Source organism: Diabrotica virgifera, chromosome 5, assembly GCF_917563875.1.
Source record: "Diabrotica virgifera virgifera chromosome 5, PGI_DIABVI_V3a".
Classification (NCBI taxonomy): Eukaryota; Metazoa; Arthropoda; class Insecta; order Coleoptera; family Chrysomelidae; genus Diabrotica; species Diabrotica virgifera.
Genome location: NC_065447.1, coordinates 90221069 through 90247232, shown reverse-complemented (window position 1 = coordinate 90247232; position 26164 = coordinate 90221069). Strand labels below are relative to the sequence as shown.

The window sequence follows — 26164 nt, the reverse complement described above, 5'->3', positions numbered from 1 at the left end:
ATATGTTTGCTTAAGTTGTTGTTAGTTCTGAAAGCTGGTGTTATTCCTTTCTTTTTTATGTATCTGGCTATTTTTGTTGTTATTTTGCCAGTATATGTGAGAGAGCAGAAGGTACTGGGTTCTTTCTGTGGTGGTGGATACACTAATTTCAAGGCTTTCTTATGGAGTTTTTGGTTTAAAATGTTGTTAACTGTTTGTTCGTTATAGCCATTATTTACTGCTATTTGTCTAATGATATTTAGTTCTGTCTCGAAGTTATTTTTTGTCATAGGAATTTCTGTCAGTCTATGTATCATGCTATGGTAGGCTGCTAATTTGTGTTGTGTAGGATGGGATGATGAATTGTGTATAGTTGTGTCAGTATGGGTAGGTTTATGATATACGGAGAACTCATGTTTGTTGTGTAGTCTGGTAATCGTTACATCTAGAAAGTTTATGGAATTATTCTGTTCTGTTTCTATTGTGAACTCAATATTAATATATGATAGAAAATGGTCAAGTTGTCTGTTAGTTCCTGTAAAGCAGACTAGTATGTCATCCACGTATCTCCACCAATATAAAAACTGTATAAATACGGGGTGTTTAGAAATTGTTGTTTCAAGTTGGTTCATAAATATATCTGATAGTAATGGGCTTAGAGGATTACCCATAATAAGTCCTACACTGTTGTTTGTGTAAATTTGATTATTGAATTCAAAATAGTCTTGATTTATGCAAATTTCAAGAAGGTGTAAAATTTCAGATGCAATGATCGGATTTGTACTATTATGTTCTAAAAGGTTTTTAACTAAAACAAACGTTTCTGTAGGAGGAACACTAGGAAAAAGATTTTTTACGTCAAATGAAATTAGTCTGGAGTTGTTGGGCAATTGAAAATGTTGTATTTTATTAACTAGTTCTAGTGTATTTTTTACGGTGAATTTGATACATAGACTGACAGAAATTCCTATGACAAAAAATAACTTCGAGACAGAACTAAATATCATTAGACAAATAGCAGTAAACAATGGCTATAACGAACAAACAGTTAACAACATTTTAAACCAAAAACTCCATAAGAAAGCCTTGAAATTAGTGTATCCACCACCACAGAAAGAACCCAGTACCTTCTGCTCTCTCACATATACTCACAAAATAACAACAAAAATAGCCAGATACATAAAAAAGAAAGGAATAACACCAGCTTTCAGAACTAACAACAACTTAAGCAAACATATTAAAAACAATAAAAGCCGAAAGAGAAAGCAACTACAGAGTGGTGTGTACAAACTAACTTGTGATGACTGTCCGAAAACTTACATCGGTCAAACTGGCAGAACTTTTGACAAACGGATAGCAGAACACAAAAGGGCTTTCAACAATAGAAAAACAGACACTTCTACATACGCACTTCACCTTCTAGATCATAATCATTCTTTCAATGAAGAGTTTCAAATTCTACATATTCAAAATAAAGGCCTTAAGCTATCACTTTTAGAATCAATGGAAATTAATAAATTGAAAAATACAGATATAATTCTGAATGACCAACTTGAGACAAACAGCTCCCCACTCCTCAACCTCTTCAGTTAAAGACTTAAAAAGGCAAACACATTGTAAAATATATCACTTGAGAAAGGCACTTTGCCGAAACAGCTGTAGTAATAACATAGTTGTAATAAATTTTGTGGAAGTATAGAAAACAAACGTTTTTCAGTGTTTTATTGTGAGATAAAATGAACTTCCATCAAGTAACGGTCGAATCCATCAATTAACTAAAAGTACGCAATTTATTTTTTACTTTAAAGTAAACTGTTTTATTTCAAAATGTGTGTTTTTTGCCCCCAGCAACTATTACCCTCACACCCTCACCCCCCTTCCATATAGCTATTATCTTACTCTGTTACTCTGAGTAAGGGAACATTATTTTTTGTCTTTAATTTGTTCGAATTTGCCCAACTGGGGTCTAAATTCACATTTCTCTCTATTTTAAACCTTTGTTCGAATTTACCCCACACACCGGGGCGAATTCGAACAATATTTAATCATAAAAATTATTATGAATATTATTATTTTAGTTGATCATTTTGTTTTGTACATTTTCACAAAGGTTTAATAATAATATATTTGGATTTTGGTAAAATTTTAATCTCAAACGCCGTCACAATATTCAAAAAGCCCCAAAAACCCGTTCGAATTCACCCCATATTACGTTATTCAAATTATTTATAAGCCATCAATGACTCTACCTTAGTAAGATGTTTTGCAGTGATAAAAATGACTTTTGTTGATTTTTATTAAGCATATCTATTGAAAATATAGGTCTTCTTCTTGCATAATAATATGATACCCGTAAAGTGGCTGTATCATTATTATTTTCTGAGCAGTAACTTTGCAAAAAAAAGTCTGTGGGATAAACAAATTGAATAAAATTTAAACTAACTGAATTTAAACTATCTTGGAGTTTTTTGTGCATTATAAGAACTACTTTACTCAATTTTTCATGCAATATTAAAGACCCAGGTTCATTTTTGCAAAAGTAATAGAAAATTTTTGATTTTCGAAATTTTAGCCTTTTTGAAATTTTCGAAGCAACAAATGATCGGACCAAAATTTAAAAACTGCCATTTTAAACATTTGCCTATCTACTAAAAGATAAATACTCTAATACATATATTAAATTACCCTATTTTTACCTGTAGCGACTTACAGAAAAATCTGCCATTTTGACCCTTATTTGTTAATAACTATTAGATGCCTCCAAACTGTGACGGGCATTTTATTATTTAATATATTATTAGATTTATAGTACCCAAAAAACCCATTTGCAATCTGGCTGGTCATGGTATATTTTTGCCTTATTTCCCTGGATATTTTCAATAGATATAAAAATAATGTTTACCAGGCTATAGGCTTATGTTTTTATCATTAAGTAATTACCATGGCATTAGGCTGCTTGGGAAGGTATGGAGAAGAGACGATAAATATAAATGGTAGAAGAATGATAAGTTTCTGCCAAATAAATGACTTGTTAATAGGTAATTCTTTCTGGTATCAACTGAAAAACGAGAAATATACATACGTAGCAGAAGAAAGAAATGCGAGAAGCATAATTGACTACATAGTATATCCTCGAGACGCAGAACTAACGATACAAAATATAAAAACAGAGAACGAAGCAGAACTCGGTACCCAACACAAACTAGTGACAGCAGAGATAAACATGAAACTAATGGAAATAATAGAGATTCCTCAATATACAAGAATAGCAATTCATCAGATGAAAAATATGGAAATGAGAGTTATACCAAAGAGAAACAGATAAAATACTGGAACACTATGAAAACAATGAGGGAATATGGAATATGGAAGAGAGATGGAAAAAATTGAGAGACGCGATATGGAACACTGCAAAAGAAGTATGTGGAATAAGAAAGAATGGTAAGAATAATAAAAGAACTGGATGGTGGAATAAGGAAATAAAGCAAGCTGTAAAAAGGAAGAAAGAAATGTGGAAGCGATACATAAACACAAATGAAGAGCAAGACAGAGACGAATAGAGAAGACAGAGAAATATAGTGAAAGAACTAGTAAAAGATGCGAAGAAGAAGAGCTGGAAGGAATTCGGTGAAGAATTGAACGAAGGTTTTGGGAATAACAATAAACAGTTTTGGAATAAAATAAGAAGCATGAAAGGAACAAAAAGGAAACAAATAAGAGGAATTAGAAATGAGCGAAATGAGGCAAATAACCAACAAGATGAGGAGAGAGGACAGCAGGCAAGAGAAGTGGATAGAGACAATCGAGTAGACAAAATTCATATCAAAGATATTGAAGAAGGATTGGCAAGAATAAAGTTTGGAAAAGCGGGAGGTGCCGATGACATAGATCCGGAGATGATGAAATACGTGGGAGAACGAGGCAAGCTTTGGCTGCTGGAAATAATGAGGGAAGCATGGAGAACAGAAAAGATACCGGAAGACTGGGAAGAAAATTTATTGATACCAATACACAAGAAAGGAGATAAAGCGGAATGTGATAACTATAGGGCTATATGCTTATCATCAGTGGCATATAAAGTCTACACCGGGATAATAGAAAGGAAGCTCATAAAAAAACTGGAAGGAAAACTAGAAGAAGAACAAGCGGCTTTTAGGAAGGAAAGAGGAACAACAGATTATGTATACATACTGAGAAATATAATTGAAAGGAAAAACGAAATAGGAGAAGACTTATATATTACGTTTATAGATATTAAAGCTGCTTTTGATTCTATAAATAGAGAAGTAATATGGTCAGTAATGGAAGATCTGCAAATCCTGCAAAAGATAGTAAGCGTGGCAAAAAGTACGTATAGAAACGTACTTGCTAAAGTACAAATAAATGGAAACAGATCGCCAATAATAAACCTAAGGAGAGGAATAAAACAAGGGGACAGTCTCAGCCTAGTTTTGTTTATATTAGTAATGGATAGAGTAATGAAGAGCGCTAAAAGAAGGTCAAGGCAATTACAGTCAATAATAGGGTACAGGAATTTAGTACCAGTGAGAATGGAGGGATTACTATATGCAGATGTCTTAGTAATAATAGCAGACAATAAAGAGAAAATGCAAAAATTAATCAATATATGGGTGGAGGAAATAGAAAATTTGAAAATGGAGGTAAATGTAATGAAAACGAAGACCATGATAGTAACCCAAAAGAAAAGGGAAGAAATAAACCAAACGATATTTAGGTGCAAAAACGAAATAATAGAAACAGTCTCGACGTTTGAATACCTTGGAGTAATAATATCAGAGGATGGAAAGATAGATCAAGAAATCTCATATAGAGCGAAAAAAGCAAATAAGATCTACTATGCACTAAATGAAACAATATTTGGAATAAAACTGAAGGTATACAACGCAATCTCTCTGCCAACTTTAATATATGCAAGTGAGACATGGGTAAACAATGCAAAAATAGACAGTACAATAAACGCAGGGGAGATGAAGCAGCTAAGAAAAATAGCAGGAAAAACGAAATTGGACAGAATAAGAAATGAAGATATCAGACAAAGACTGAAACAGGAATCGATAATAACCAAGATACAAAAAATAAAATTAAAATGGTATGGACACATTAAGAGAAGGGACCAGGGAAGACTACCAAAGCAGGTGATGGAATCGAAAAGATATGGTAAAAGAAGGAAAGGGAGGCCAAGGAAGAGATGGATCTATCAGATTATAGAAATTGGACAGGAAAAAGGAAAAACACATCAACAAATGAAAGAGTTAGCAAAGGACCGCAAGAAATGGAAGAGATGGATAGAAGATGAATAAAACCTCCGACGCCCCTAAGGGACATAAGGAGTTTCGAGAAAGAAGAAGAAGAAGAAGTAATTACCACAAACCTGCTTTCTCGATATCGATTATCATTAATTGTTATGAGTGATAACGTGTTTACTACTGTTGTTCGAAAGTGCGAACGAGATATTTCTTGAGACTAATTTCTTATTATCTAATTAGTGGGAATACCTAAATCACAATTGAACAGACGTTATTATTACAAATTGTTTTTGCTTAATTTCTATTTTATTAATGTGTATTTTCAGAAACATTTCGAAGGTGGAAATAATATTTTCAATTATATCATATATTATCTCAAAGGTCAAAACATTTCTTTCTCCGACAAAAACACGTAGTCATCATAACAACTAAATAAATATAAAAGGTTCGGCGGAAACATCATATTAAAATTTGTTAAAAAGTAAATTATTTTTTTAAAAATGGTAAAAGGCAAGCGATTCGTTTTGCAGAAAGTCTTCGAAGGATTTCCCAAGGAAAGTGACGTTAAAGTTGAGGAATATGAGTTACCACCAGTTAAAAATGGAGGTAAGTCGAAATATTATTAGTAATATAATATATGATCTTTAAATCTAATTTAATACTTAAATTTAACTTTGTTGCCCGCGTGTCCTACGTTATTTAATTTTGCTATTGGATTTCCAAATTATACGTCTACACACTTTGTAAGCTAATCAACGAGAGCTAATTAAAACTTATTCATATATTCACCCCAAAAACGTTCACGTTATTTTCTTTTAGAGCTACTTATTATCTATATTATATAGATAATATTCAGGTGCATAGACTATATCCAGGTGCAAAAAAATCAATATATTATTATATTAGTCTAAGAGCTAGTGAACCCTCCGACTAACGGTCGTCCTGTAAGGCTAGAAATTTGTCTAGTGATAATTCATAGCACACCAAGGCTAAAAACCATGACCTGGCAGGCATCAGCGGTGCACGTGTATCTACCAGGTGAATCGAAAAGTGCAAATTTAGGGGGTAAAATAAACTTTCTCGTGTAAGGTTTAAATTTAAGTATGTGTTTGAGTAAGTCATTTAAAAGAAATGTGTACAATGACAGGCGATTCTGAAGAGCATAAGGCCTTGCCATAAGATTAGGGGTTTTTCCTAAAATTATTTTTTTTTGCATCGAACAATTTTTTTTAGGTTTTTTGAATCATTCCAAACAGAAAAGGTCTTTAGTGATTTTTCTCTTAAGTTAAAATAGTTTTTGTTATATCAGCGATTGAAAATTTTGAATTTTGCGAAATCGGCCATTTTTAACCCTAAATCGGACATTTATCTAAAAATTTCAAAGTTGCCAAGGTATGTAGATATTCTTTAAACATTGATTGATAAAATCTCAAAGAGTTTTTTGCAAGACAATGTCGGAAACCCCTTTGTTTTTTAATTGCTGACCAAGCGGGCGCGACACCGTAGTATAAGTGAGGACGTTTGAGTTGGCATAAATTCATTATCTCGAGAATGGGCAAATTTCAAGAGAAATCCTCAGACTGGTCGATTTTTATTTTTAAATTAGGACTTTTTGGCATATATATAATACTAGTGACGTCATCCATCTGAGCGTGATGACGTAATCGATGATTTTTTTTAATGAAAGTAGGGGTTGTGTGATAGCTCATTTGAAAGGTTATTTAATTCTCTATTCAGTAATATAAACATTAACATATTTATTTATACAGGGTGTACAAAAAAAATTTTTTTAATAAATTAACTTTGATTAAATTTGGCGAATAGAAGAAAAAATTTTTTTGTACACCCTGTATAAATAATTATGTTAATGTTTATATTACTGAATAGAGAATTAAATATCCTTTCAAATGAGCTATCACACAACCCCTACTTTCATTTAAAAAAAATCATTGATTACGTCATCACGCTCAGATGGATGACGTCACTAGTATTATATATATGCCAAAAGTCCTAATTTAAAAATAAAAATCGACCTGTCTGAGGATTTCTCTTGAAATTTGCCCATTCTCGAGATAATGAATTTATGCAAATCCAAACGTCCTCACTTATACTACAGTGTCGTACCCGCTTGAATAGCAATTAAAAAACAAAGGAGTTTCCGATATTGTATTGCAAAAAACTCTTTATGATTTCATCAATCAATGTTTAACGAATATCTACCTACCTTGACAACTTTGAAATTTTTAGATAAATGTCCGATTTAGGGCTAAAAATGGCCGATTTCGCAATTTTCAAAATTTTCAATCGCTTATATAACAAAAACTGTTAACTTAAGAGAAAAATGACTAAAGACCTTTTCTGTTTGGAATGATTCAAAAAACCTAAAAAAAAATTTTTAGATGCAAAAAAAATAATTTTAGGAAAAACCCCTAATCTTTCCCCTCGCCTGGCAAGGTCTTATGCTCTTCAGAATCGCCTGTCATTGTACACATTTCTTCTAAATGACTTACTCAAACACATACTTCAATTTAAACCTTACAGGAGAAAGTTTATTTTACCTCCTAAATTTGCACTTTTCGATTCACCTGGTAGATACACGTGCACCGCTGATGCCTGCCGGGTCATGGTTCTTAGCCTTGGTGTGCTGTGAATTATCACTAGACAAAAAATGTCTAGCCTTACAGGACGACCGTTAGTCGGAGGGTTCACTAGCTCTTAGACTATATGTATTTCCCATAAGTTAATAAAACCGATTGGAAGTTGCGCAATGCATTATTTACCGCGATAAAACTAAATATTTTTATAATATATCTAATCTGAACAAATATACAGGGTGTAACAAAACGGCAGTTCATAAATTCTGTACCATTTGATCAGATGATGTTGTGACCATTTTTACTACTTTATAGGAGAGACAAAAAACCGTTTATGGGAGTTTTTGTTTAAGGTTTTACCTAGGAATTAGCAATTTTCAGAATAAATAGATATGTGAATTTATGCGATATGTTACAATTTATTTTACGGACTCGAAAAAGTGGAACAAGAGTTTGAAAATAAAAAAGAAATTTGAAAAAATTGCAAATTATCATGTTATGACCAAATGATTATTGTTAAAGAATATCACTTATTATCTTCCTATTCTGGAATTATTTGACTTTTTTGTGGAATTTATTCTTCCTCTTCTTCTGTATATCATCTTTATGTCTTCACTATGTCTTCATCTGCGATGAAGGTTGGCAATCATCACTGCTATTCTAACTTTTGACACTACAGCTCAAAAGAGTTCATTTGAGCTGCAGACACACCAAGATATTTTTCTTCTACCTATGCTGCGCCTTCCTTGAATCCTTTCTTGCATTATTAGTTTAAAGAATTCATAACTGTCACCACGTGTCATATGATCCAGATACTGTGGTTTCTTTATTTTGGTGGAATCCTATATCTCCCTGTTGTGCTCTATTTTTCTTAGTACTTTTCATTGGTTATTCTGTTTGTCCAGGAGATTCTCAGCAATCTTCGATATGTCCAGAGTTCAAATGGTTCCAATCTATTATTACATTGTTTAATAATAGTCCATGTCTTCACAACATACACAAGAATAGAAAATGCATAACAATAATTTATTACTCGTTTTCTAAGATTAAGGCTGGGGTCTCTACTACAAAATATTTGTTTCATGTTATTGAATGCATTTAACAATGAATTAATACAACTTGATTCCACAAAAATACCAATTTGTGACTTATGCACAAGTGACTTGTACCACTTATCACTATTTGACCATAAAAAATGAAAAATGTATTTTGATCATTGTGTGATAACAATACTTATGATAATCTGATCACGCATAAACAAAAAAATGTGCACTTATCATTGAATAACCAATGGTGACAATCAAATTATATCCGTTGTGCATTTAGCAGCGTCTGCCTAAACGATAAAGAATGTTGTTTTGATTATTTGTGTGCACTAATCACAAAATGACTAAAAATGCAGTTAGCACCGTCTGACCAAATGGTACTGAATTAAATCACACATTGTGGGAGAAAAAATAGATCGATTGAACCTAACTTACCTTCGTACAAATAATATACACAAAAAAAAGTTACAGCCCTTTGAAATTACAAAATAATTTTTTTTTAAAACTATTAGAGATTTTTTATTGAAAATGTACATGTCATATTCTTAAGAGGAAACAGTAGCGATCAACAGGTACCGAAAACGCGTTCCAAGATTGCGGCTGTAATTTTGAATATTTTTTCGAGATATTTTACACACGTATTAGTAATATAATAAAGAATGGCCTTACAGAGCCCAATTTAAAAATATATTCATTTGTGTAAATTACTCTGTAATTAAATGCAATATTAAAAAAACGAGCCTGTACCGCCATTAAGAAGAACAAAAAAATACACTTTCTTCAAATAAACTTTTTTATCCGACTAGATTTTGTGTCATTTTGGAACTACTAAAATTTTTTATTTCATTAGTAGTTCCAAAATGACACAAAATCTAGGCATCGGATAAAAAAGTTTATTTGAAGAAAGTGTATTTTTTTCCACATATTAATATATTTTTCAAATTGGGTTCTGTACCGCCATTCTTTATTTTATTACGAATACGTGTGCCAAATATCTCAAAAAAATATTCAAAATTACTGCCGCAATCTTGGAACGCGTTTTGGCTACCTGTTGATCGCTACTGTATCACCTTAAGGCAGGAACCACTTAAAAACATAACAGTGAAATGTGTGCACCTCAGAAAAATTTTATAGGGATTGTGTTCGCTTAACCTCCCTCCCAAATAATAATTATTTATGTACCAAGTAAGTAAAGTTAGATACTCTTTATCGAACGAGTCACGAGTCTGATATTATGAACAGATCGAGCGTTAGCGGGCGAGGCGAATAACAGATGAGTTTGATAAAGAGTCTTTACTGACGTGGTGCATACAAAATTTTATCGCCAATCATAAAAAACATTAACACTTACTTAATTACAACCTAATGAAAAAAGAGTGTGTGTACTTGGTACGCATGTAAGACGTTATATTTCTCTTATTATAATTTCAACGAAATAAATATAATTCAAACAGTTTAATCGTATTTTTATTTATATATTAAACCAATTTTAACACTTAAAATAAAATACCAAAAATTAAAAATACCCTTAATAGTTACGTTATTGTTTATGAAGTGTAGCCTTCGCAGCGCAGTTGCTTTTCCCTTGATGAATAGTAGAAAATCTAAATAAATGTATTTGCTAACAAATTATCATTAATATTATAGGTCTGGATCCCGCGTATGAAAAAAAAGTTGATTAATAGGAAGCTGAAAATTTGTTAATAGCTTAAGGGTGTCGAGTCGGACAAACTTTGATATATGGGAACACTGGAACAGCGGCAGTTTTAATTGTGGAACAAGTTAAAAATTTGGAACGGTCAGTCCACGAAAACGGCACATGTATTTTGTCCGACAGAACAGACTTAAACTCTTCGAACAGAGATTAAACTCTCATGTAAAAATCAGACTGCTATGTATCACCAAATGGGCGTTTTAATGAGTGGAAGATGTAGAATATGTCAAATGACAGGAATTATGACAGGTGATAAATAGCAGTCTGATTTTTGCACGAGAGTTTAATCTCTGTTCGGAGAGTTTAAGTCTGTTCTGTCGCACAAAATATATCTGCCGTTTTCGTGGTGTGACCGTTCCAAATTTTTAACCTGTTCCACAAATGAAACTGCCCCTATTCCAGTGTTCCCATATACTAAAGTTTATTCTACTAGACACCCTTAAGTTATTAACAAATTTTCAGCTTTCTTTTAATCAACTTTTTTTTCATACGCGGGATCCAGACCTACATGTAGTCCTTTAAATATGTAGGAGGCTTGTGAGATCTCTTACTATTTTTAATGATAGTGTTACCTTTCTCCTCATCTCTTACACTCAACAGGTTATCGACAATAACCCCATTATTTTCCTGGTACACTGATGGCTCAAAAATATCGGAAGGTGTGGCAGCCGGCATAGTAGGGACAAATCAAGGAATTCAGTTCCCGGTTAGTCTATCAAAAGATGTCACAGTTTTCCAGGCGGAAATAACGGCAATCCATCACTGCGTGGAAGAAATAGAAAGGCAAGCAAAGAACGTTCCGTTCAGTTGCCATCTTTACAGATAGTCAGGCAGCGCTTAAGGCGCTCAATTCTGTAGAGGTCAAATCTAAACTAGTATGGGATTGTCTGAGTGCCCTAAATAAACTAGGATATCGTAGCAAGGTTACGGTGCCTGGGTACCGGGGCACGAGGATCATAAGGGCAATGAAAAAGCAGATGAAATGGTCAAAGAAGGCTCATCAAGGACATTCGTTGGACCGGAACCCTTCTGCGGCGTTGCAAAGGCAGTTACAAAACGGCTACAGGAAAGTGGGTAGCTCACAAATCTTTGGAATGGTGGAGAAATTCACCAGGTCAAAGACAGGCGAAACAGTTCATTACAGAACGTTCGCCAAAATTTACGGCAGACCTAATAAGCAAAGACAGGAAAACAGTCAAAGCCGTAGTAGGTCTGCTAACAGGGCACTGTAAGCTGAATAGGCACTTAAAGCTGATGGGATTGACAGATGATGACCTGTGCAGATTATGTCACCTCGAAGATGAAACAGCAGAGCACATTTTATGTCATTGTGACAGTCTAGCAAATGTGCGGTTGTTTGCATTAGGAGAACAAAATCCAACGGCAAATAGCTACATGGAAGGTTCAGTCTCGAAGCTACTAGACTTTTTAAAAAGGGTCAGGCTAGAGAATGTTATCTACGACTAGAGGGCCACAATAGATCTAAAAAAGTCTCAGTGGAATAGGCCAGAAAGCCACCTCTCTAAATCTAATCTAATCTAACCCCATTTAAATTAACATTTTCAAACATCTCAAACTCAATATCAGTAAGACCTTCATGGTCAATATGATTTTTATAGATATCACTCTGACTCACAATTTTATATTAGATTCAGTTGGGATATCAGCTTTACCATGATCAATTGGGATACTAACATTGTGTACATCATTATTGTCAACCAAGATATTTTCATTTTTGAATAAATTCAAATGAAAATCATATAATAAAAAGTCTTTGTTACACGATAAATTAGTTTTATTTAAAAACTTTCTATTCCGTCTACATTCTGTACCATTTGAATCCTGTACAATATAAGACCTATCATTAACTATTAGGGTGGGAAGAAAAAAACTTTTATTTTTTTTTAAGTTGTAATACCGCGGAAAACTTGCGAATTATAATTAGAAACAAAATAAAAAAAAAATTTCAAAATCGGTTAATGTCTTCCGGTCCCGCATTAGCCTTAAAGTTTGACTATTTTTTAAAAAAACTTCATTTTTCTTATTTTGTGAAAATGTTTTTAACGTAATAGTTATTTATGCATTGAGATAGACCCTAAGAACATTGTGTTTTAATTTGATTGTGATTACTGGATATCTTCCGGTCCCGCATAAGCTTTAAAATATGCCGAAATATTGAAATTTCAACATTTTTTCGTATTTTTGGAATTTGATAATTAATTGTTTTTTAAAAGTAGTAGTAATCGTTTATATTCACACAAACCTATTGTACGGAATTTAGGAATACTGCCAAGTTCAGTCATCATTTCCCGGTTGCGTAACAGATTAATAAAACTAACGTGCCAGAGAGATTAGAGCAGCTACCGGGCGGACGGTGATTGGTAATTGATTGGTAATTGAATTATATTTAAGGAGGCCCGTCCAATGGGCAATTTGCCTGCTCCACTTTAATGAGTTGCCGTTCCGGCACCTCTTTGAACATCTAGATGGCAAAACAACCGGGCCTAGTACTTCAAGAGAACCAATCGGTGAAAAACTTGTTGCCTGTCAAAAACTGCCGGTAATTAACTTCCAGTCTATAGATTGTCAGATACCGGAGGTAGACAGAAAGGTTCTCAGCAAGGATCAACAGTGCCTACTTGATATCTCCACTGCGATAAAATCTGGGACATGTAAAGGGGATTTGTGTGTACGAGATCCCGGACACTTATCACACTCGAGGTGGTTGACCAAAGCAAATAGAACTTTGCGACTTTACATAAGTGAAGAAAACCCCTCACCTGAACTTCAAGAGCTAGTTTTGTTTATCTTGAAATCGTATATGCCAATGTGGTTTGCTATCAAAAAAAGCAAAAACTTTACAGATGGTCCAAAGCTTGTTTACCAAGCAATTGAATCAACGAGATATTTGCCCGAGCCTTTTGCTGTTATAAACCGAGTGATTGAGCGAAATGGTTATTTTTCCCACCCCGAAAATTTGATGTTGGCAATGATTGAGGACGACAATAAACTGATAAAACAGCTCGGACTTCGTCGAATTCTAAAGGCAAGGCAAATAGATTCAAAAAGGAAGAAAGTGAGGACATTCACACCGCCGAAAATCAACTTTAATGCTCAAGAGTACTCAGATATTGTCAACTGGATGAACTGCGACTTATCTTCTCCCCCACTGTTGGCCAAGGTCAGTGATGAAGAGATAAAATCGTGCATCAACGGTGACTCCATCCCTAACTGGAACATTAATTACAAGAAATTCCCAGTTCACACACAGGCAGTTGAGCGTTGTGTGAAACTAGTGACGGAAGCTTCGGGCAGAGTTTGTGGCGCTGAAGCTAGAGACGGATTTATCAGAAGTACTCTACTGTCGCGATCAGCCATGCCAGACTTCGCCAGTAAATCAGATTTCAAAGTACCTTCTTTAGCTACAAAATAGAGGCAATAATGCAGACAATTAACTAATAATTGTATATTGTACTTTTTTTATAATAATAGAGATATAAGTTGAAAGGTTCTATGTTCGTTGTTATTTATAATCCCTATTATGTCACTCAGTCATAACTAAAAAAATTCTGCTTGTATAATTAGGCCTATTTAGCAACCAGAAGTGTTTTTTAAAAAAAATCGTAACTGCAACGATTTAAAACTAATTAAACATAAGAAAAAAAATTTGTATAAACTGTAAATTTCCAATATTTTGGCATATTTTGGAGCTTATGCGGGACCGGAAGATATCCAGTAATCACAATCAAATTAAAACACAATGTTTTTAGGGGCTATCTCAACGCACAAATAACTATTACGTTAAAAAATAAATATAAAAAAATTTTTTCACAGAATAAGAAAATTGAAGTTTTTTTAAAAAGTAGTCAAACTTTAAGGCTAATGCGGGACCGGAAGATATTAACCGATTTTGAATTTTTTTTTATTTTGTTTCTAATTATAATTCGCAAGTTTTCCGCGGTATTACAACTTAAAAAAAAATAAAAAAAATTTTCGGCCCACCCTATTAACTATGTCTCTTATTAGTCCCTTTTCCCATACTTTTCCTTTCTGAATTAAAATGTTATCCCCTTTATCAAGTTTCTCTAAATCTTTTGCATTTAGGTCAAAATATTGTTTTTGAATATTTTGATTATTTTTCAATTTTTCCTGTATAACACTGGAATCTAAAACTTTTGGAATTAAATTTTCATTAAACGTAGGTATCCAACTTTTTAACATTGTGTGTAAAAATAGTTGGGATGGAGAATAGTCTAAATTTGTTAATGGGGTATTCCGGTATTCCATAAATAGAATAGTCAAATCTTTAGTAGATTAGTAGATTCAGACTTTTGTAACATTTGTTTAGTTATTCCCACATTATCTGCAAGTCCATTTGATTGGGAATGATACGGACTGCTAAAAATAACTTCAAAATGCCAATCTTGAGCAAACTTCTTAAAATTCTCAGAATTGTATGGCATATTATCTGCATAAAATTTTTCAGTGATACCGAATTGAACAAATTTTTCTTTGCAAAAATTAATTACCTCCTGAGATGTTTTACCTTTAGTTTCAGTTACTTCCAACCACTTAGAATAGGAATACACAATCAATCAATAGTTCTTATTATCATATTGAAAAAAATCTGAAAATAAATATTACCATGGTCTACAAGGTATTAAATGATTAATTAATGGCTCTTTTTGATTAGATCTTTGAAATATTTGACATTTTTCACATTTTGAAATCATATCCTCAATATATCTATTTACCTAAATAAGGCCAATACAGTAATAATTGTCTAGCTTTGGCTTTAGTTTTTGAAATACCAAAATGTGCTTTATGAACCAATTCCAACATTTCTTTCCTTAGTGAATTTGGAACAATAACTTTATATTCCAAAAATAATAAATTATTAGATAAATAAATTTTTTCTCTTAATTTATAGTAAAACTTTAATTCCTTGTTCAAATTTTTGTCACTAACAGGCCAAGATTCAATGCAGTATCCTTTTACTTTTCTTAATGTGTCGTCGTCATCAATCTCAATTTGAAATATTATTTTTTTATTCGCACGCACTCATAGGAATATCCTTAGATATGACATGAATGGCATATTCCATTTCTGGATCATCCTCAACTTCTGTTTTTAAATATGACCTAGATAATGTGTCTGCAATTACCATGTCCCTACTTGGCAAATAAACATGGTTGATATCATACTTTAATAATTTAAGTAACATTCTTTGCAATCTAGCACTGACTTTATTAAGATCCTTCTCAATAATTGCCATCAAAGGTTTGTGATCACTCTGAACTACCGTTTTATACCCATAAATAAAATAATAAAATTTTTCTACTGAAAAAACAACTGCGAGTAACTCCTTTTCTATCTGTGCATACCTTTTTCAGCACGAGTAAGACAACGGGATGCAAAAGCAACTGGATGCCCTTCTTGAATAAGACAACACCCTAGTCCTTCCCCAGATGTATCACACTGTATTATTATTTCTTTTGTAGGGTCAAATATCCTCAAAGTCGGTGACCTAGTTATAAGAAACTTCAATTAATTCAATTCAGATTCATGATCACCATTCCAAGAAAATGAACAACTTCTCTGGTTAAATTTCTCAAATTTGAGGTTATAGCTGATAAATTAGGAATAAACTTTAAAAAAAAATTGACCATACCAAATATTCTAAGAACATCTGACCTATTTTTAGGTGATTCTAAAGACATTACTGCTTCTATATTTTTAAAATCGATAACACCTTTTCCTGATAAAATATGCCCCATAAATGACACCTCAACTAATTTGTATTGAAATTTTTCTCAGTTAAATTTTATGTTATTATCAACAGCAGTTTGAAATACTTTTTTAAGAGTAATGTCATGTTCAAGTTCATTTCTACCCGATATAATAATATCATCAAAATATATATCAACATTTTCAATGACACCAAACATTTCATAGTTTTTACGTTGGAAAATCTCTGGTGCAGAGCAAATTCCAAACGGAAGGCGATTGAATTTGTATCTTCCAAAAGGTGTGCTGAAAGTACATAAATCTGAGATTTTTTATTTAATTCAATTTGCCAAAACCCATTTCTCATATCTATAACACTAAATATGTTTTTTCCTGAAAGTCTACTTACTATATCATTACAAGTTGGTATAGCAAAATGTTCTCAACGAATAAATTTGTTAAGTGGCTTGGGATCAATGCATAACCTTAGTTTATTTGAAGGTTTTTCTCTACTATCAACAAATTATTTACCCATTCAGTTGGATAATCTACTTTCTCAACAACTTTTTCTTCCTCCAAACTATCTAGTGTCTCCTTTAGTTTACCGTGCATTGATAATGGAATTTTCCTACTATACTGAATAACTGGCTTGGCATCCTCTGAAAGTACAATATTACAATATCCTGGCAGTCTACCTAACCCTTGAAATACATTTTTAAACATTATCAAAATATCATCTTTTTTAGTTGGCAGGGTGATTTCTATGGCATTTACTCTTTTTATTAAGTCAAATTTAATGCAGTCACTGAGACCTAATATTGTTTCAGCATTAAAATCAACAATCAGAAACTTCACTTTAGAGTAACTATTTTTAAACTGACATTCCAAAAAAACTTCACCTACTGGTTTAAACTTAAAATTACCATAAGAAACAAGAGTCGTTATTGATTTATTAAAAAGCAACTTACTTGATAGAGAATCAAAAATATACTTAGGAAAAATACTGACATCAGCACCTGAATCCAACTTAAACTTTACCTCTTTTCCAGTTACCATAAATGTTTCATACCATGAATTTTTACTTTTAGAATGACACTCATATACTTATATCAAATTGTCTTTTTCTTCCTCCTGGACTACATTAACAGCTCTTTCTCCTCTAGGTGAATAAGAGTTCTTGTTACTAATACCTTCAAATATTTCTTCACTTCTACCAGGACAGGCTTTTGCAAAATGGTCCTTAACTTAACAAATAACACAAGTCTTGTTAAACGCAGGACATCTGTTAGGAAAATGTTCATAATGACACTTCTTACACAATAACTTTTTCAATGATTTGTACTGCTTGACAAAGTTGTCATCTTCTTCTTTTGTAAGAACTTTTAAATGCTCTTTGCTTCGCTCAATACTCTTCCAATATTCAAGGATTTTTTTGGTAGTAAGAGTCTGTTCTCTAAGGAGTCGGAGTTGACTTTCCTTACATTTTACCCCAATTATTACCTGATCACGGATCATCCTGTCTTCATAAGACTGACCACAGGTTGTTTTAGTGCATTTAAATTCACATAATCTTGCTTGTTTCTTTAAGTCTTGTTCTGGACAAGATTATGAAACTTAAATATTTCCATTGGAACTATATTTTTTGGTAAAAAATATTCGTCAAATGCACTTACTAATTTGTTAAGAGTTGCCTGTTGATCTTCTGTAAATGTATTGTAAATATCAACACCCTCATCTCCTATGAAATTTAACAGATTTGCAATTTTCACTGCTTCAGTGCAAGCACTTTTTCCACTGACCGTAAGGTAAATTCTAAATTTCTGTTTCCATAAAAGCCAATAACTAGCCGGACTTTGATGCCCACTTACTTTACTTACTTTTTCGTGTCTGGATCCGACTACAGTTTTTTTGCCCAATATCGGGCTACGTCTACACTCTTTGTATTTGCGAGCCATAAATCATCGAGGGTACACTGTGATGGGCAAATTCTGCATACTCTCAGATGCTCCACGCTCTGTATTTCCCCACACTCAAAAAGTGCGTCGTTATCTGTCTTGATGCCCCATTTAATAAGGTTCTGTTTTACAGGGGCAACACATGTGCGTATTCGGTTGAGTGTCAGCCAGGTTCATTCCATTAGGTCGTTCTGGATGTAGGGGGAACAGTTCGGGTGGTTCGACGCTGACATTTCTCATAAACCTTTTCCTTGATTTAAGTCGGCTGATTCCTGGCGGTTCATCAAACCCGTATAATTGGTGCCTTTCATCGAAAGTTTGCAAGAACTTCTCCACATATTGTGAGGCGCATCTACGGTCGTCTGGTGATGCGAAACCAGTTGCCCGGTACAGTAATGGTAGAGGGGTAGGCTTCATACAACCGGTAATTATTCTACATGTTTCATTTAACGCCGGTGTGACTTGTTGGGCGTGTCTAGATCTATCCCAGACGGGGCAAGCATATTCCCCTGTTGAGAAACATAAGGCCTCAGCTGTTGTCTTTAAGACCTGGGGGTTTGCACCCCACTTGCTCCCTACGAGTTTCCGGAGAAGGTTGTTTCTCATAGAAACCTTTTGTCTTGTTCTCTGACAGTGGAATTTATACGTTAGTGAACGGTCTAGTATCACTCCAAGATATTTGGGCCTATCAGTATGTTCCAAGCGTTGTCCCTCCCAGGAAATATTCAGTTTTACATGCGCCAGATGGTCGTTGAGGTGGAATGCACATACTTGGGTTTTAGTAGGGTTTGGCTTTAATGAGTTTTGATTATAGTAAGTTGACATTATGTTTAAAGCCTCTTCCATTGTCGACTCTACTTGTGTGAGTGTTTTCCCCTTTACGGCGATGCCAAGGTCGTCAGCGTACACAAAACTTTCAGTCTGAGGGTGCATTGGTTGGTCATTGGTGTAGATGTTAAATAGGGACGGCGCCAGAACGCTTCCTTGAGGTAGGCCATTTGTTGGGTTCTCCATCTGCTCTTCTTTCTATTTTGCACAACGTAGAAGCGTCTATTACACAACAGTGATCTAATGATATTTACCAGGTCATAGTCAAGCACAGTGTTATAGATCTTAGTTAGCAAGGTTCTGTGTGGTTTATCGTATCGTAGGCCGCTGTGAGATCTATCAAGGCTACTCCCACTATCTCCCTCTGTGTGCCCTGCTAGATTCAGCACTTAGCCTGTGCATGATTTACCTGGTCTGAAGCCTGCTTGGTGTGGGATTAGTTTTGCATCTAATGTCTCCTGGATGCGGTTCAAAATGAGGCGTTCATACAATTTATATAAATGACATAGAAGAGATATCGGACGGTAGCTACTCGGTAGTTCAGGGTCTTTACCAGGTTTCAGAAGGGCTACTACTTTTGATTTACGCCACACTTGTGGAATCTGCTAGGTAGAGCGACAGATGTTAAAAAGATCGAGCACCCATTGCCTCGCTTTTTGCCGGAAGTGTTTTATCTGCTCTGTTAGGATTTCGTCCACTCCAGGGGATTTTCCATTTTTCATATAGTCAATACCATTTTTAAGCTCTTCGATGGTAAATGGGTTTCGCAAGAGAGTTGTTTCCTGGTCTTGAGTTCTTATAATCTTTGGCGTTTTGCAACGATTGTTTGTTTTGCCATTCAGAAGCAGTTGGTGGGCTATCTGATTTGGCGTTATTGCACATGGCTCTTTCACCTCTGTGGGATTACCATTAAGTTTTTTGATCATATTCCAAGCCTGCTTACTACTGTGCGTCATATCCATTTTACTTAAAGTCTCGCTCCACCGTTCTTGTCTGGAGGCGCTTAGTATTTGCTGCAGTCTCTCCCCTATCTCTGCCGTAACTTCGCTAAATGGGTATTTACTATATTCTTCGGTGTACTTTGTCATAATGTCTTTTGCTTCATCGTTCAGACCATATATGTAATGTTGTTGACATCCTCTGGGTATGTGTTTACATGAGGTTCGTTTTACAAGTTTGATTAAGTCAACATAGTTTTTGGGGATCGGGACTATATTTTTCACTTGTGTTTCCAATTCATCAGTATATTTTTCCCAGTTCGCTTTTTTGAAATTAAACTAAAATTTAATATTCACTATTGGAGCGCATACGGGTAATATGATTGCTCATATTACCCGTATGCGCGCCAATGCTGAATATTAATTTCTTAATTGTATGTCAAAAAATATGCAATAACTACGTCATAAAACCCACCACATTGCATTTGCATATCTCAACCGGTTTTAAAGCAATTAATAAATCGTCAGTTCGTCAGAAAAATTTCAACACCCCTATCTCGGAAAGAAAGCATTTGCGGACCCAAGTTTATTAAACAAAGTGTCATTATTTTTTCATGCAGAATTACCCCTTAAACTTTGCCAAATTTTTTTAAAAACACCCTGTATTGATAAAAACATGTCTGGTTGTTACTTTTTATTATCCAACATAAGCGAATCAATCAAACAACAAAATATTGAGAAAACATGAGGCTATAGTTAGGTTTTAATTTCAGTATTCTACAAATGCTAGAATATTCCACAGGGTGATGCAAACTTTAAGAAAAAAACACAGTTTGATTCGTACACCCGGTATACAATGAAAATTTATCTGTTTAGCAACAATATTATTATAACGATATTGTCAAGGAATAAGGCTATAGCATATTAAAAAAATCATTTAATCGGATAACAGGTTTAGGAGATACAAGACATCAAAAATGACCCATTTTTAAGGTGGCCGGTTAATTTTGGTCCAGAGTGTATTTGCAGTTTTGGCGATTTACTGTTCCATGTAAATAGAAGTTTGCTTCATCAGAAAAAAAAATTTGGCGAATGAAACATGGATTTTGATTGATTAGGTATATAAATCTTGAATTATTTCGCAAGACTGCATTCGGACATTTTTGAATCATCCTTATTTCCCTTTTTTTTTGTACACGTAAAACAGACGTTATAGAAATGTTTGTATCAGCTGCAATTTGCCTTGAAGTAATTTGAGGATTATCTGCCACACTTCCTAGATCAATGTTTATTATTAAAATTTATTGGTACATGGTCTGCATATCCAGCATGTTTCAGCGTCTCTAAATTTCTTCTCAATTTTACGAACAGTAGACTGTACATTATAATAGGCGTATTAGATTTTTTTATCAAATAAATTTCTTACATTGGTACTTCTTGATATGTTGTGGTTCTATACCCATATCCAACTATAACTAACGCTTCCATTCTTTGTGTTTATATTATTTATTTCATGCAATAAACTAGTCCTTGTAAAAAAATGCAAAGAACTGACATAAATCTGACCCAGCCAAATCGATTTTTACTTACTTAAGCCGTCCTCTTTACGGTATCGAGAGGCTTATTAAATGGTTAATATGGGAATTTATTTTTATCTTCTCGTACTAGTACAAAATAATAACATCGGTACTGAACATTTTGTAATAAACTTCTTCAAGTGTTTAGGTAACAGACAAAATTAGGAACTTCTTCTTCTTCTTCAGGTGCCGTGTCCGTATTCAGACGTTGGCCGTCATCATTACAAGTTCCTGAAACCTCTATCTATTGCTGCTGCGCGAAATAATTCTTCTACCGTGGAACCACACCATTGTCTAATACTACGCAACCAAGAAAGTTTTTTTCGACCAATCCATCTCTTTCCCTCCACTTTTCCTTGTATTATAAGGCGAAGTAGATGGTATTTAGCGATATGGATGAAATTAAGATAACCTAGATGACATATTTTAAGAAAGTATTAAACAAAGGGGCACAACCACCATTATAACAACAGAGGCAGCAGCAGGCGCGGCAGGAGATACAACAACAAGAGCTGGGGGAAGATGGAGAAGAAAATGAATTAACTAGACCCCCAACGCTAGAGGAGGTCCAAACGGCAATCCACATACAAAAAAGCCATAAATTACCGGGAACAGATAAAATACCGGCAGAACTACTCAAGGAGGAAGAAATTTGACACAACAGATGTACCAGCTAATACGAGAGATATGGATAGAACAAGAAATCCCCCAACAATGGAAGAAAAGTATAATCTGCCATATTCATAAAAAAAAAGGAGACAAACTGTTGTGTCAGAATTATAGAGGCATCTCTTTACTTTGTTCGAGATACAAAATATTGACAAACATCCTTAATCGAAGACTTCAACCTCTCACGGAAAAAATCATCGGGGAATATCAAGCAGGGTTTAGGCAAAATAGATCTACCATTGACCAACTATTTACAGTTAAACAAATACTAGCCAAAGCATGGGAATATGACATGGACGTTTACAATCTCTTTGTAGATTTTAAACAAGCCTATGATTCAATAGATAGAACAATTCTACCTAATATGTTGGAAGAATTTGGCATACCATCAAAATTAATACGACTAGTGCAAATGACAATGACAGAAACAGAAGCACAGGTATGTATTCAAGGACAGATCACTGATGCGTTTACGATAACGCGAGGACTGAAACAAGGCGACGGACTGGCTCCAACGCTTTTAATCTTGTTCTTGAATATGTAATTAGACGGTTGACGGTGAGTGGAAATAACATACTTACAAACAAATCTACCCAATTAGCAGCATACGCAGATGATATAAACATAATGAGCAGAACAATGAATGCAGCGGAAGAAACCTTGAGTTGAGTTGAAACAGAGTGCAGAAGCAGTAGAGCAAGCAATAAATACAAATAAAACAAAACTACTCATACAAACCAGATCAAATATACCGGCGCAACAACACTTTATTGACGATATAGAACATGTGAATAGATTCACCTACCTATACTAGGAATGGATCTGGTTGCAAGCAATGAAGAAGGACCGGAAATAAATAGAAGGCTTGTGCTGGCAAATAAAGCCTATTTCGCGATGGGCCACATATTCAAATCGCGAGACGTACACCGGAAAACAAAACTCCGGGTATATAAAACAATAATCAGGCCCATAGTAAGTTATGGCTGCGAAACATGGGTGGTGACACAGAAATCTGTCAATGCATTAGATGTGTTTGAAGGAAAAGTATTACGTAGGATACTGGGCCCAATAAATGAAAATAACAACTGGCGAATTAGGTATAATAGAGAAATATACGAGTAATATAGCGAACCAACTCTAGCACAATACACTAAACTGCAGAGATTACGGTGGGCAGGGCACGTGGTCCGCATGCATGAGAATAGAATCCCCAGAAAATTGCTGAATGCAAGAATGCAGGGAAGAAGACCTGTTGGAAGACCTAAAAAGAGATGGAAAATGGGAAGACGAAGTCGATGAGGATGCCAGGAACTTCCTGGGAACGCGTTCATGGAAAAGAACAGCGGTAAATCGAAATGATTGGAGAAGCTTGTTGAAGGAGGCCAAGGCTCGATTTGGGCTGTAGTGCCATTGGATGGATGGAGATGGTATTTAGGCCATATAATTATATGGCCGAAGTATTATGTTTTTCTCTTCTTGATGTTTATGAGGAACTAAGTTACATTAACTAGGGACAAAATTAATGAGAACTGATTCATAATAAAGAAGTTTGAAATTAGTGTCAATTAATTTAATAAAAAAATGGTTTACTCTCTATAAATAATTACACACACCCAAACTTATATGGAATGATCTGATATTTCTTACTATTCCGTGAGAATTAAAAAAAACGATCACATGAAGTTAAACAATATTTATTTTGAAGCAATTTAATAACAAGTACATAACAATTAAATAAAACAATAAAGTATTTAACAAACAAATTGAAAGTAATTGTTTTAAAGTCAATAGCATACAAAATTTCAATGTAAAACGAATAATGTTTAACTTGTTTTTATTTATTTTTTTTTTTGAATTTTGTGGTAGTCAGTGTTATTACCTCTAGTCCTTATGCAAGCTTCAGTTTGCGTGGGAATGCTCCTAATCAAATTATCAACATTTTGTTGTGGTAGGTTGTTCCATCCTTTAAAAGCAGCTTGTACTAGGCGTGCGGTGTTTTGTGGATTATTCCGGCGAGCTCTGATTTTTCTTTTAAGCATATCCCACAAATACTCTATATTATTAAGCTCAAGTGAGCAAGCAGGCCACTCCAAACAAGGAATACCTTCTGCTTCAATGATGTCTGTAGTCACTCTAATGGTATGTAGAGGTTTATTATCATGCAATAAAATTAAATTTTCTCCTGTTGCACCTCTCCAGAGCCTAACTACAGGTTATCAACATATCTGTGAGCAGTTAAAGTTTATTGGATGAAAAGTAAAGGAGTTTTTTTACGGATCACAATTCCTCTCCTGAACATTACACATCCCCTTGTATATTTGTGAACAGATCTGACAGTTTTCGATCTTGTTTGTCTTCCTCGACCTCTAAGTACACGATTTCGTGGGTCATCTGATTTTCCATCTGATTACATTAAATCCTGACTGTTTTTGAAAATAGCACATTTTGTCAATTTCCAATGTTCGAGTTTTGGTAGTGAAGACACCAATTTATGCGATCAATCTTGTGCTGCCTGGATAACTCGGGAACCTATAACTGTCTCCTGCTGTATACTTCTTGGTACGAGCTCTTCTTCTTATCGTTTCAACTGAAACAGTTACACCTGTAGCTTCCAAAAGCTGCCTTTGGAGCTGCAGGTGAGAAATGGTTGGGTGTCTTCCAGCTGATTGGACAATTAAATGATCGTGGAGAGCCGTTATTACTTTTGACGACTTTCCCTTGCTTTATTTTTGAGCTTTCCTAGTTCCTTTTACCTAGCATATGTTTTGGACAGAACGCCCTGTATTACGCCTAGCTCTGCAGCTATGTCCATCTGAGAACATTACTTTCTCCACAAGACCAATAATGTTTCCTCGTTGTAAGTTTTATAACCCCACGTGAGGCATATTTTCGTTTTTGGACGCAAAAGTTAGTTTACTTATTTTCGTTCAACCTGCAACTCAAGCAAATAATCTATACCGTACCGGGCTGTACTATCCAATTGTCTTATCTTCTTCTTCTTCAAGTGCCGTCTCCTAGTCGGAGGTTGGATATCATCATCACTATCTTTACTCTATCCACCGCTGCTCTAAAGAGTTCTATAGAACTGCATCTAAACCAGTCCCTTAAATTCTTTAACCATGACACTCTCCTTCTTCCTATACTCCTTCCGCCTCTTATCTTTCCCTGTATTATCAGTCTTAGCATTTCATATCGCGGTCCCCTCATATCGTGTCCCAGATATTGTAACTTTCTTATTTTTATTGTGTTTATTATTTCGCATTCTTTACCCATTTCTCGCAGTACTTCCGTGTTCGTTTTCCTCTGTGTCCATGCTATTCTAAGCATTCTTCTGTAACACCACATTTCAAATGACTGTAGCTTATTTATGTGTTCTTGCTTTAATGTCCAGCTTTCAAGTCCATATTGTAGTATCGAGAACGCGTAGCATCTCAAAGCTCTTGCTCTCAGTGCTAAGCTAAGGTCTTTGTTGCAGAGAACTGTTTTCATTTTTACAAACGCATTTCTTGCTATTTCTATCCTGGTCCTTATTTCTGTTGTTTGATCATTTTTCTCTGAAATCCAGGTTCCTAGGTATTTGTATTTATCAACCCTTTCTATCGGTACATTTCCCAAATGTATGCTTGTTTGTATGTTTGTTTTCTTAGTTATTATCATGTATTTGGTCTTTTTTATATTCATTTTTAGTCCATATTCTTTACAGAAATTGTTTGTTTTGTTCAGTAGTAGTTGGAGTTGTTCAGCAGAGCTTGCTATAATCACGGTGTCATCTGCATAACTTATGTTTTTAATAGATCTTCCGTTAATTATTATTCCTTCACTTTGAGATAGCAATGCTTCTTCAAAAATGGCTTCACTATATGCATTAAA

General features: G+C 34.4%; 1 protein-coding gene across 1 annotated transcript in view; it reads left to right on the top strand.

The window, feature by feature from the left end:
* Nucleotides 1-5638: 5638 nt before the first annotated feature.
* LOC126884288 (prostaglandin reductase 1-like) overlaps nucleotides 5639-26164 on the top strand; it is an 84682-nt gene continuing 64156 nt past the window's right edge. The window contains exon 1 of the mRNA XM_050650222.1: nucleotides 5639-5852. Coding sequence (XP_050506179.1) covers nucleotides 5747-5852 — 106 coding nt within the window. The 5' untranslated portion in view covers nucleotides 5639-5746. The remainder of the gene's footprint in view (nucleotides 5853-26164) is intronic.